Source organism: Argopecten irradians, unplaced genomic scaffold, assembly GCF_041381155.1.
Source record: "Argopecten irradians isolate NY unplaced genomic scaffold, Ai_NY scaffold_0054, whole genome shotgun sequence".
Lineage (NCBI taxonomy): Eukaryota > Metazoa > Mollusca > Bivalvia > Pectinida > Pectinidae > Argopecten > Argopecten irradians.
Window position 1 is genome coordinate 40,785 of NW_027187521.1, and position 13,804 is coordinate 54,588.

A 13,804-nucleotide genomic window follows, 5' to 3' on the forward strand; every position below is an offset into this window, starting at 1 on the left:
GTCTGTATATGGTGGAATGTCTAGTCAGGAGTTTAGTTTACCTGTCAGTATAAACAAACAGAATCAGTCTGTATCTTGGACTGTCTCCTAGACTGGGGTCTAGTTACTAACTGTCAGTATAAATAACAACAGAATCAGTCTTGTATCTGGGGGGACTGTCTAGACTGGAGTCTGTATCTAGTTTACCTGTCAGTCATATAAACAACAGAATCAGTCTGTATCTGTGGACTGTCTCTAGACTGGAGTCATAGTTTAAACCTGTCAGTATAAACAACATAATCAGTTTGTATCTGGGGAATGTCTAGTCTGGAGTCTAGTTTACCTAAACAACTGTCAGTATAAACAACTAGTCAGAACAGATCATGACTATATCAGGGGATTATGGTCTAGACTGTGAGTTCTTGTTTAACCTGACCAGTAATAAATCAACATAATCAGTCTGTATCTGGGGAATGCTCTAGAAACTGGAGTTATGTTTAACCTGACAGTATAAACAAACAGAATCAGTCTGTATCTAGGGGACTGTCTAGTATGGAGTTCTAGGAGGAATGTCCAGTATAAACAACAGAATCAGGTCGTGTATCTGGGGGATTGTCAAGTACCTGAGAACTAGTTCACCTGTCAGCTTACAACAGAACTCAGTACATGTCTGGGGAACAGTCTTACCTGGGTTATTTTCAAAGGGAGATAAACTGTAGAATAATCCTATCTGGTATTGTTTAGACTGGGTCAAGTTTTACCTTTCATATAAACAACAAATCAGTCTGATATCTGGGAAAGGGGTCCAGGACAGGGTAGTTTAGCTGACAGTATACTTTGAGTTTGAATCGGGGACGGTCTAGACAAGAAGCCTTGATTAATTTCCCTGAAAAACCTTAACCCAAAGAATTTGCTATGAATGGAGCCATGGAGCCAATAAACCTACCCAAAGATTTTGCTATTGATAACATAGACAAGTAGCCTATGAATGGAGCCAATTAAAACCTACCCAAAGATTTTGCTATTTATAACATAGACAAGTAGCCGATGAATGGAGCCAAATAAACCTACCCAAAGATTTTGCTATTGATAACATAGACAAGTAGCCGATGAATGGAGCCAAATAAACCTACCCAAAGATTTTGCTATTTATAACATAGACAAGTAGCCTATGAATGGAGCCAATTAAAACCTACCCAAAGATTTTGCTATTGATAACATAGACAAGTAGCCTATGAATGGAGCCAAATAAACCTACCCAAAGATTTTGCTATTGATAACATAGACAAGTAGCCTATGAATGGAGCCAAATAAACCTACCCAAAGATTTTGCTATTGATAACATAGACAAGTAGCCTATGAATGGAGCCAAATAAACCTACCCAAAGATTTTGCTATTGATAACATAGACAAGTAGCCGATGAATGGAGCCAAATAAACCTACCCAAAGATTTTGCTATTGATAACATAGACAAGTAGCCTATGAATGGAGCCAATTAAAACCTACCCAAAGATTTTGCTATTGATAACATAGACAAGTAGCCTATGAATGGAGCCAATTAAAACCTACCCAAAGATTTTGCTATTGATAACATAGACAAGTAGCCTATGAATGGAGCCAAATAAAACCTACCCAAAGATTTTGCTATTGATAACATAGACAAGTAGCCTATGAATGGAGCCAAAATAAACCTACCCAAAGATTTTGCTATTGATAACATAGACAAGTAGCCTATGAATGGAGCCAAATAAACCTACCCAAAGATTTTGCTATTTATAACATAGACAAGTAGCCTATGAATGGAGCCAAATAAACCTACCCAAAGATTTTGCTATTGATAACATAGACAAGTAGCCTATGAATGGAGCCAAATTAAACCTACCCAAAGATTTTGCTATTGATAACATAGACAAGTAGCCTATGAATGGAGCCAAATAAACCTACCCAAAGATTTTGCTATTGATAACATAGACAAGTAGCCTATGAATGGAGCCAAATAAAACCTACCCAAAGATTTTGCTATTGATAACATAGACAAGTAGCCTATGAATGGAGCCAAATAAAACCTACCCAAAGATTTTGCTATTGATAACATAGACAAGTAGCCTATGAATGGAGCCAAATAAACCTACCCAAAGATTTTGCTATTGATAACATAGACAAGTAGCCTATGAATGGAGCCAAATAAACCTACCCAAAGATTTTGCTATTGATAACATAGACAAGTAGCCTATGAATGGAGCCAAATAAACCTACCCAAAGATTTTGCTATTGATAACATAGACAAGTAGCCGATGAATGGAGCCAAATAAAACCTACCCAAAGATTTTGCTATTGATAACATAGACAAAGCCATGAATGGAGACCCAAAGATTTTGCAATGATAACATAGACAAGTAGCCTATGAATGGAGCCAAATAAACCTACCCAAAGATTTTGCTATGATTATAACATAGACAAGTAGCCGATGAATGGAGCCAAATAAACCTACCCAAAGATTTTGCTATTGATAACATAGACAAGTAGCCGATGAATGGAGCCAAATAAACCTACCCAAAGATTTTGCTATTGATAACATAGACAAGTAGCCTATGAATGGAGCCAAATAAACCTACCCAAAGATTTTGCTATTGATAACATAGACAAGTAGCCTATGAATGGAGCCAAATAAAACCTACCCAAAGATTTTGCTATTGATAACATAGACAAGTAGCCTATGAATGGAGCCAAATAAACCTACCCAAAGATTTTGCTATTGATAACATAGACAAGTAGCCTATGAATGGAGCCAAATAACCTACCCAAAGATTTTGCTATTATAACATAGACAAGTAGCCTATGAATGGAGCCAAATAAACCTACCCAAAGATTTTGCTATTGATAACATAGACAAGTAGCCTATGAATGGAGCCAAATAAACCTACCCAAAGATTTTGCTATTGATAACATAGACAAGTAGCCGATGAATGGAGCCAAATAAACCTACCCAAAGATTTTGCTATTGATAACATAGACAAGTAGCCTATGAATGGAGCCAAATAAACCTACCCAAAGATTTTGCTATGATTAGACAAACATGAATGGACAAACTACCCAAAGATTTAGCTATGATGAATGGAGCAATACAAATATAACCTACCCAAAGATTTTGCTATTGATAACATAGACAAGTAGCCTATGAATGGAGCCAATTAAAACCTACCCAAAGATTTTGCTATTGATAACATAGACAAGTAGCCTATGAATGGAGCCAATTAAAACCTACCCAAAGATTTTGCTATTGATAACATAGACAAGTAGCCTATGAATGGAGCCAATTAAAACCTACCCAAAGATTTTGCTATTGATAACATAGACAAGTAGCCTATGAATGGAGCCAAATAAACCTACCCAAAGATTTTGCTATTGATAACATAGACAAGTAGCCTATGAATGGAGCCAAATAAACCTACCCAAAGATTTTGCTATTGATAACATAGACAAGTAGCCGATGAATGGAGCCAAATAAACCTACCCAAAGATTTTGCTATTGATAACATAGACAAGTAGCCATGATGGAGCCAATAAACCTACCAAAGATTTTGCTATGATAACATAGACAAGTAGCCTATGAATGGAGCCAAATAAACCTACCCAAAGATTTTGCTATTGATAACATAGACAAGTAGCCTATGAATGGAGCCAAATAAACCTACCCAAAGATTTTGCTATTGATAACATAGACAAGTAGCCTATGAATGGAGCCAAATAAACCTACCCAAAGATTTTGCAAGTGTTTTGAAAACCTCGTCCATATGTCCTTCATCCACGCCTCGTTTTTGGTTGTGTAGATATAACGTCCTTAGTGCTGACTTCCCTCCAATCACTGCTACCAGACTCACCAAACCCGCCTTACCTTCAATACAAAATCCTCATAATAACTTATTATAAATAATATAATGGATGTTAAAGGCATCATCAAAAAGTCTTCATGTTTTCCTTTTTTTAGATAAACTTTTGCAATTTTATTTTGGCCCTGATCTTTTCATTTCTTCAAAAAAAACATTTGAATATCTGTTTTTGATTTACTCAAATCTAGTGCATTCTTACACATCAGAATCACATTCATACTAAAATGAATGTACAGTTGATCTTTTTTCCTCCCAAATCCAACCATTTTGCTAAAACATGAGACCCAGAGGGCCTGTATTGCTCTCCTGGTTTGTTGAGCCAATTTCGGGATTATTTCCTCAGATTCACTTACAATTTCCTGTTGGGCCCCACCCCTCCTGTCCCAGGAGTTCTGAGCCAAGATTTCTTCAAACTCTGTTCTACTTCCCTCAAAGGAATTTCTTGCCAAAATTGGTTACATTACATGAAGAACACTTTGACTAGTAGTGATTGATAGAAAATGTTGACGACAGACGGCTGATGCTTTACCATGACAGGGCAAGGGGAAATAACTAGGTCACAATTGCAGGGCAAGGGGAGCTAACTAGGTCACCATGACAGGGCAAGGGGAGCTAACTAGGTCACCATGGCAGGGCAAGGGGAGCTAACTAGGTCACTATGACAGGGTAAGGGGGCTAACTAGGTCACCATGACAGGGTAAGGGGGCTAACTAGGTCACCATGACAGGGTAAGGGGGCTAACTAGGTCACCATGACAGGGTAAGGGGGCTAACTAGGTCACCATGACAGGGTAAGGGGAGCTAACTAGGTCACCATGACAGGGCAAGGAGAAATAACTAGGTCACAATTGCAGGGCCAGGGGAGCTAACTAGGTCACCATGACAGGGTAAGGGGGCTAACTAGGTCACCATGGCAGGGCAAGGGGAGCTAACTAGGTCACTATGACAGGGCAAGGGGAGCTAACTAGGTCACCATGACAGGGTAAGGGGGCTAACTAGGTCACCATGGCAGGGCAAGGGGAGCTAACTAGGTCACTATGACAGGGCAAGGGGAGCTAACAAGGGTTGCTAAGTATGTATATCACTTACCTAGGTCATTAGAGCTAACATTTAGGCTGTGTAATTTTGATGTATGGCTCTTTGTGTTGAAAAGTTTGGCCAGAGTAACAGCACCTTCATCTGTCATCTATAGCAATATATATAATATCTTCAAATAATCTGCACACTCGCATTTCCTAATAAACGCTGTTGAAGACACACAATTTTGAGATAAAGAGAATCAATTATAACAAAATAATTCCTGTGAATGAGTGTGAATTGACTGACAAAATAACTCATGTAAAGGAATGTGAATTGACTGACAAAATAATTCCTGTAAAGGGATGTGAATTGATTGACAAAATAACTCATGTAAAGGAATGTGAATTGATTGACAAAATAACTCATGTAAAAGAATGTGAATTGATTGACAAAATAACTCATGTCAAGGGATGTGAATTGACTGACAAAATAATTCAAGTTAAAGGATGTGAATTGACTGACAAAATAATTCCTGTAAAGGGATGTGAATTGACTGACAAAAGAATTCCCGTAAAGGAATGTGAATTGATTGACAAAATAACTCATGTAAAGGAATGTGAATTGATTGACAAAATAACTCATGTCAAGGGATGTGAATTGACTGACAAAATAATTCAAGTTAAAGGATGTAAATTGACTGACAAAATAATTCCAGTTAAGGGATGTGAATTGACTGACAAAATAATTCAAGTTAAAGGATGTAAATTGACTGAAAAAATAATTCCAGTTAAAGGGATGTGATTTGATTGACAAAATAATTCCAGTTAACGGATGTGAATTGATTGACAAAATAATTACAGTTAACGGATGTGAATTGATTGACAAAATAATTCCAGTTAAGGGATATGAAATGATTGACAAAATAATTCCAGTTAACGGATGTGAATTGACTGACATAATTCACACACACAACCAAAATAGATAAAAGAATCCAGATTAAAATTTGTACACTAACAAATTAAAATTAATCCCTTATACAAGGACATGACAACCAGTTGCTCCTCTGGTGTGGTTCAACGGTATCAGTTACATGTACGATGTGTCAAATTCAAATTAGTGACAATTATAGTCTATATGTTACAACAATTTACCACAACAAACAAGAGGCCCAGAGGGCCTGTATCACTCACCTGCTTAATAATGCAAAGTAATGTTCTGAATACAGGATCATTGTTTCTTTTCTGAAAGAATTTGAATATTTACCTCTAATTCCCCTATTGGGCCCCATCCCTCCTACCCCCAGGGCGTCAGAGCCAAAATCTATACAAGTTCTGTTCCCCTTCCCCCAAGGATGTTTGTGGCCAAATTTGGTCACAATCCATGCAGAACTCTAGGACAAGTTGCGATTTATAGGATTTACCTACAATTCCCCTATTGGGCTCGCCCCTCCTGTCCCCGGGGGGTCAGAGCCAAAATTTATACAAGTTCTGTTCCCCTTCACCCAAGGATGTTTGTGGCCAAATTTGGTTACAATCCATGCAGAACTCTAGGACAAGTAGGTTTTTATAGGATTTACCTCTGATTCCCTTATTGGGCCCTTCCCCTCCTGTACACAGAGGGTCAGAGCAAAATGTATACAAGTTCCGTTCCCCTTCCCCTAAGGATGTTTGTAGCTAAATTTGGTTACAATCCATGCAGAACTTTAGGGCAAGTAGCGATTTATAGGATTTACCTCTAATTCCCCTCTTGAGTCCTGCCCCACCTGCCCCCAAGGGGTAGAGCCAAAATTTATGAAAGTTCTGTTCCTCTTCACCCAAGGATGTTTGTGAACAGACAGACAGATACATGTACAGGACAAATGAACAGACAGCCAGACAGATACATGTACAGGACAAATAAACAGACAGACAGACAGATACATGTACAGGACAAATAAACAGACAAACAGACAGATACCTGTACAGGACAAATAAACAGACAAACAGACAGATACATGTACAGGACAAATAAACAGACAACCAGACAGATACATGTACAGGACAAATAAACAGATAGACAGACAGATACCTGTACAGAACAAATAAACAGACAGACAGACAGATACCTGTACAGGACAAATAAACTGACAGACAGACAGATACATGTACGGGACAAATTGACAGACAGACAGACAGATACCTGTACAGGACAAATAAACAGATAGACAGACAGACAGATACCTGTACAGAACAAATAAACAGACAGACAGACAGATACCTGTACAGGACAAATAAACTGACAGATAGATACATGTACAGGACAAATAAACAGATAGACAGACAGATACATGTACGGAACAAATAAACTGACAGACAGACAGATATATGTACAGAACAAATAAACAGACAGACAGACAAATACCTGTACAGGACAAATAAACAGTCAGACAGACATATACATGTACAGGACAAATAAACAGACAGCCAGACAGATACCTGTACAGGACAAATAAACAGATAGACAGACAGATACATGTACAGAACAAATAAACAGACAGACAGACAGATACATGTACAGAACAAATAAACAGACAGACAGACAGATACCTGTACAGGACAAATAAACTGACAGACAGACAGATATATGTACAGAACAAATAAACAGACAGACAAATAGATACATGTACAGGACAAATAAACAGACAGACATATACATGTACAGGACAAATAAACAGTCAGACAGACAGATACCTGTACAGGACAAATAAACAGACAGACAGACAGATACCTGTACATGACAAATAAACAGACAGACAGACAAATACCTGTACAGGACAAATAAACAGACAGACAGACAGATACCTGTACAGGACAAATAAACAGACAGACAGACAAATACCTGTACAGGACAAATAAACAGTCAGACAGACATATACATGTACAGGACAAATAAACAGACAGCCAGACAGATACCTGTACAGGACAAATAAATAGACAAACAGACAGATACCTGTACAGGACAAATAAACAGACAGACAGATACCTGTACAGGACAAATAAACAGATAGACAGACAGATACCTGTACAGGACAAATAAACTGACAGACAGACAGATATATGTACAGAACAAATAAACTGACAGACAGACAGATACATGTACGGGACAAATAAACAGACAGACAGACAGATACCTGTACAGGACAAATAAACAGACAGACAGACAGATACCTGTACAGGACAAATAAACAGACAGACAGACAGATACATGTACAGGACAAATAAGCTGACGGACACTGAAAGACAAGATACTATGACCTCTTACTGTATTATCAGAAACATCCAGTACAGCTAAGGGGTGTGTCTTGTTACTGAGAAGCGCCTCCACCAAATCAACCACACCCTTATCCTCTAGGCGATTTGACGATAATTTCAGCATGTGCAGTTTCAGGGCCTTCCTCACAGCCTGACAGAGAGGGGCGATGTCTGCGGCGGACAGAGAGCACGCTCCAAGACTTAGTGCTGTCAGAGATCCTCTTGCAGAATTCTCTGATTTACAAAATCAAAACATGGACAAATTATTAAACCAGAAAATGCCTGCAAAATTAACTTAAATACCTCTGCTTCTTAATACACTCTTTAAATGTTATCTGTTCACACCGGTATGTATATTGATTGTGACATTATGTGATATTGATCATAGCGTATCTATTTTTTTCAGAGAAAACAATGTATTTTAATTTGTACACAACCTAATGACATCACAATTGATATCTTTCCACCAAATGATTCTGTAATAATTAAGCAAAAACAGTGTTTATCAAGGTGAGATGATACCGACAAGGATAATCATAACTTCTGTTTTCATTAAAATGACAATTTAACAAATAAATGAAATAAATTTAGAGTTAACAGTATTATCTCAAAATATCATTAAATAATATATTATGCATTAAGCAAACTAAATGATTTATTTTGATAATAATAGTTAGTATTTCATTTCCCTGTATATAATTATCATATCAAAGAATAATATGTATATAAGTTTTAAAATTGAACAGCCACATTTGAACATGTTAAATTATACTGGCTTATTATCATAAATGATACTGTCTTATTATAAATGATACCACTTTATAATAAATGATACCACTTTATTATAAATGATGCCACTTTATTATAAATGATGCCACTTTATTATAAATGATGCCACTTTATTATAAATGATATCACTTTATTATAAATGATACCATTTTATAATAAATGATACCACTTTATTATAAATGATGCCACTTTATTATAAATGATGCCACTTTATTATAAATGATACCACTTTATTATAAATGATGCCACTTTATTATAAATGATACCACTTTATTATAAATGATGCCACTTTATTTTAAATGATGCCACTTTATTATAAATGATGCCACTTTATTACAAACTAGAACACTGACACGTCAGAAAGGGCCCCGCTATGTGTCTGACGTGCTTAAGTGGAAAAGTAGTATTTTGACAATGAATTCTTCCGTGTTAGCTATATGTTGCTAATAAATAATTAATGTCAACATTAATTGGGAAACCGACGATGGTACATTATTATAATTCTTTGGAAAAAGTCTTCCAAGTATTTAACTTGAATCCTGATTCCAAGCTAACATTACATTAAGAGCATACAATTAACTCAAATAAATTTGACCTTGACCTTTGACTTAGTAACTTGGCCCATGACCTTACCTTTGGACAGTCAACTCCTTGTTTAATTCTGAACAACTTTGCATCATAATGTTATAACAAAATGTTTATCAGTTAAGAGCAACAACATTGTGATTTTTTTAAATGTTAAAATCCAAGATGGCCGATTTTTTAATTTAATTTCAGCCTGAAAAATTACCAAGCAGATCTAGGATGGATGGGGAATCATCATGTAAAATATGGGGAAAATACTCCACTCCCTTCCATCATTAATGTGCAAAAGGAAAAAAAACGGACAGACGGACGGACGGACAGACAGACGGACGGACGGACAGACAGACGGACGGACAACCTGATTACTATAGGGCACCCGCATCTCGATGCGGGGCCCTAATGATACCACTTTATTATAAATAATACCATTTTATTATAAATGATGCCACTTTATTATAAATGATGCCACTTTATTATAAATGATGCCACTTTATTATAAATGATACCACTTTATTATAAATGATGCCACTTTATTATAAATGATGCCACTTTATTATAAATGATGCCACTTTATTATAAATGATACCACTTTATTATAAATGATGCCACTTTATTATAAATGATACCACTTTATTATAAATGATGCCACTTTATTATAAATGATGCCACTTTATTATAAATGATGCCACTTTATTATAAATGATACCACTTTATTATAAATAATACCATTTTATTATAAATGATGCCACTTTATTATAAATGATGCCACTTTATTATAAATGATGCCACTTTATTATAAATGATACCACATTATTATAAATGATGCCACTTTATTATAAATGATGCCACTTTATTATAAATGATGCCACTTTATTATAAATGATACCACTTTATTATAAATGATGCCACTTTATTATAAATGATACCACTTTATAATAAATGATACCACTTTATTATAAATAATACCATTTTATTATAAATTATACCCCTTTATTATAAATGGTACAACCTTATTAGAAATAGAACCAATTTATCATAAATTATACCATCTTAATAATTATGCCACCTTATCATAAATGATACAACCTTATGAGAAATTATGCCACCTTATTATAAATGACACCACTTAACTAGAAATAGCACCACTTTATTATAAATGATACCACATTATTATAAATAATACTGCCTTATTATAAATAATACTGCCTTATTGTAAATGATGCCTCCTTATTATAAATTAACTTGTGGTTGTATTGTGACTTGTTATATAACTGCCTTATTATAAATAAACTTTTGGTTGTATTGTGACTTGTTATATAACTGCCTTATTATAAATAAACTTGTGGTTGTATTGTGACTTGTTATATAACTGCCTTATTATAAATAAACTTGTGGTTGTATTGTGACTTGTTATATAACTGCCTTATTATAAATAAACTTGTGGTTGTATTGTGACTTGTTATATAACTGCCTTATTATAAATAAACTTGTGGTTGTATTGTGACTTGTTATATAACTGCCTTATTATAAATAAACTTGTGGTTGTATTGTGACTTGTTATATAACTGCCTTATTATAAATTAACTTGTGGTTGTATTGTGACTTGTTATATAACTGCCTTATTATAAATAAACTTGTGGTTGTATTGTGACTTGTTATATAACTGCCTTATTATAAATAAACTTGTGGTTGTATTGTGACTTGTTATATAACTGCCTTATTATAAATAAACTTGTGGTTGTATTGTGACTTGTTATATAACTGCCTTATTATAAATAAACTTGTGGTTGTATTGTGACTTGTTATATAACTGCCTTATTATAAATAAACTTTTGGTTGTATTGTGACTTGTTATATAACTGCCTTATTATAAATAAACTTGTGGTTGTATTGTGACTTGTTATATAACTGCCTTATTATAAATAAACTTTTGGTTGTATTGTGACTTGTTATATAACTGCCTTATTATAAATAAACTTGTGGTTGTATTGTGACTTGTTATATAACTGCCTTATTATAAATAAACTTGTGGTTGTATTGTGACTTGTTATATAACTGCCTTATTATAAGTTGTGGTTGTATTGTGACTGGTAGTTATTTATACCCCATGAACTTTTGTGTTGGACACTGGACTTGTAGTTATTTATACCCAAACTTGTTGGTTTGTTAGGACACTGTTATATAACTAGTTATTTATACCCATGAGTTTGTGACTTGTTAACACTGGTAGATATTTTTATACCCATGAGTTTGTGTAGGACACTGGTAGTTATTTATACCCATGAGTTTGTGTAGGACACTGGTAGTTATTTATACCCATGAGTTTCTGTAGGACACTGGTAGTTATTTATACCCATGAGTTTGTGTAGGACACTGGTAGTTATTTATACCCATGAGTTTCTGTAGGACACTGGTAGTTATTTATACCCATGAGTTTCTGTAGGACACTGGTAGTTATTTATACCCATGAGTTTCTGTAGGACACTGGTAGTTATTTATACCCATGAGTTTGTGTAGGACACTGGTAGTTATTTACACCCATGAGTTTGTGTAGGACACTGGTAGTTATTTACACCCATGAGTTTCTGTAGGACACTTGTAGTTATTTATACCCATGAGTTTCTGTAGGACACTGGTAGTTATTTATACCCATGAGTTTGTGTAGGACACTGGTAGTTATTTATACCCATGAGTTTGTGTAGGACACTTGTAGTTATTTATACCCATGAGTTTGTGTAGGACGCTGGTAGTTATTTATACCCATGAGTTTGTGTAGGACGCTGGTAGTTATTTATACCCATGAGTTTGTGTAGGACACTTGTAGTTATTTATACCCATGAGTTTGTGTAGGACACTTGTAGTTATTTATACCCATGAGTTTGTGTAGGACGCTGGTAGTTATTTATACCCATGAGTTTGTGTAGGACACTTGTAGTTATTTATACCCATGAGTTTGTGTAGGACACTTGTAGTTATTTATACCCATGAGTTTGTGTAGGACGCTGGTAGTTATTTATACCCATGAGTTTGTGTAGGACACTGGTAGTTCTTTCTACCATGAGTTTGTGTAGGACACTGGTAGTTATTTATACCCATGAGTTTGTGTAGGACGCTGGTAGTTATTTATACCCATGAGTTTGTGTAGGACACTGGTAGTTATTTATACCCATGAGTTTGTGTAGGACACTGGTAGTTATTTATACCCATGAGTTTGTGTAGGACACTCTGTAGTTATTTATACCCATGAGTTTGTGTAGGACACTGGTAGTTATTTATACCCATGAGTTTGTGTAGGACACTGGTAGTTATTTATACCCATGAGTTTGTGTAGGACACTGGTAGTTATTTATACCCATGAGTTTCTGTAGGACACTGGTAGTTATTTATACCCATGAGTTTCTGTAGGACACTGGTAGTTATTTATACCCATGAGTTTCTGTAGGACACTGGTAGTTATTTATACCCATGAGTTTGTGTAGGACACTGGTAGTTATTTATACCCATGAGTTTGTGTAGGACACTGGTAGTTATTTATACCCATGAGTTTGTGTAGGACACTGGTAGTTATTTATACCCATGAGTTTGTGTAGGACGCTGGTAGTTATTTATACCCATGAGTTTGTGTAGGACACTTGTAGTTATTTATACCCATGAGTTTGTGTAGGACACTGGTAGTTATTTATACCCATGAGTTTGTGTAGGACACTGGTAGTTATTTATACCCATGAGTTTGTGTAGGACACTGGTAGTTATTTATACCCATGAGTTTCTGTAGGACACTTGTAGTTATTTATACCCATGAGTTTGTGTAGGACACTTGTAGTTATTTATACCCATGAGTTTCTGTAGGACACTGGTAGTTATTTATACCCATGAGTTTGTGTAGGACGCTGGTAGTTATTTATACCCATGAGTTTCTGTAGGACACTGGTAGTTATTTATACCCATGAGTTTCTGTAGGACACTGGTAGTTATTTATACCCATGAGTTTCTGTAGGACACTGGTAGTTATTTATACCCATGAGTTTCTGTAGGACACTGGTAGTTATTTATACCCATGAGTTTCTGTAGGACATTGGTAGTTATTTATACCCATGAGTTTGTGTAGGACACTGGTAGTTATTTATACCCATGAGTTTGTGTAGGACACTGGTAGTTATTTATACCCATGAGTTTCTGTAGGACACTTGTAGTTATTTATACCCATGAGTTTGTGTAGGACACTGGTAGTTATTTATACCCATGAGTTTC

General features: G+C 35.5%; 1 protein-coding gene across 1 annotated transcript in view; it reads right to left on the reverse strand.

Moving 5' to 3' along the window:
• Nucleotides 1–3,737: 3,737 nt before the first annotated feature.
• The window catches only part of LOC138311584 (uncharacterized), a gene marked incomplete at its 3' end in the record, with an annotated part of 29,784 nt that continues 19,717 nt past the window's right edge, over nucleotides 3,738–13,804 (reverse strand). The window contains exons 4-6 of the mRNA XM_069252880.1: nucleotides 8,190–8,413; nucleotides 4,959–5,055; nucleotides 3,738–3,875 (exon numbers count right to left, since the gene is read on the reverse strand). Of these exons, the coding sequence (XP_069108981.1) occupies nucleotides 3,738–3,875; nucleotides 4,959–5,055; nucleotides 8,190–8,413 (459 nt within the window). The remainder of the gene's footprint in view (nucleotides 3,876–4,958; nucleotides 5,056–8,189; nucleotides 8,414–13,804) is intronic.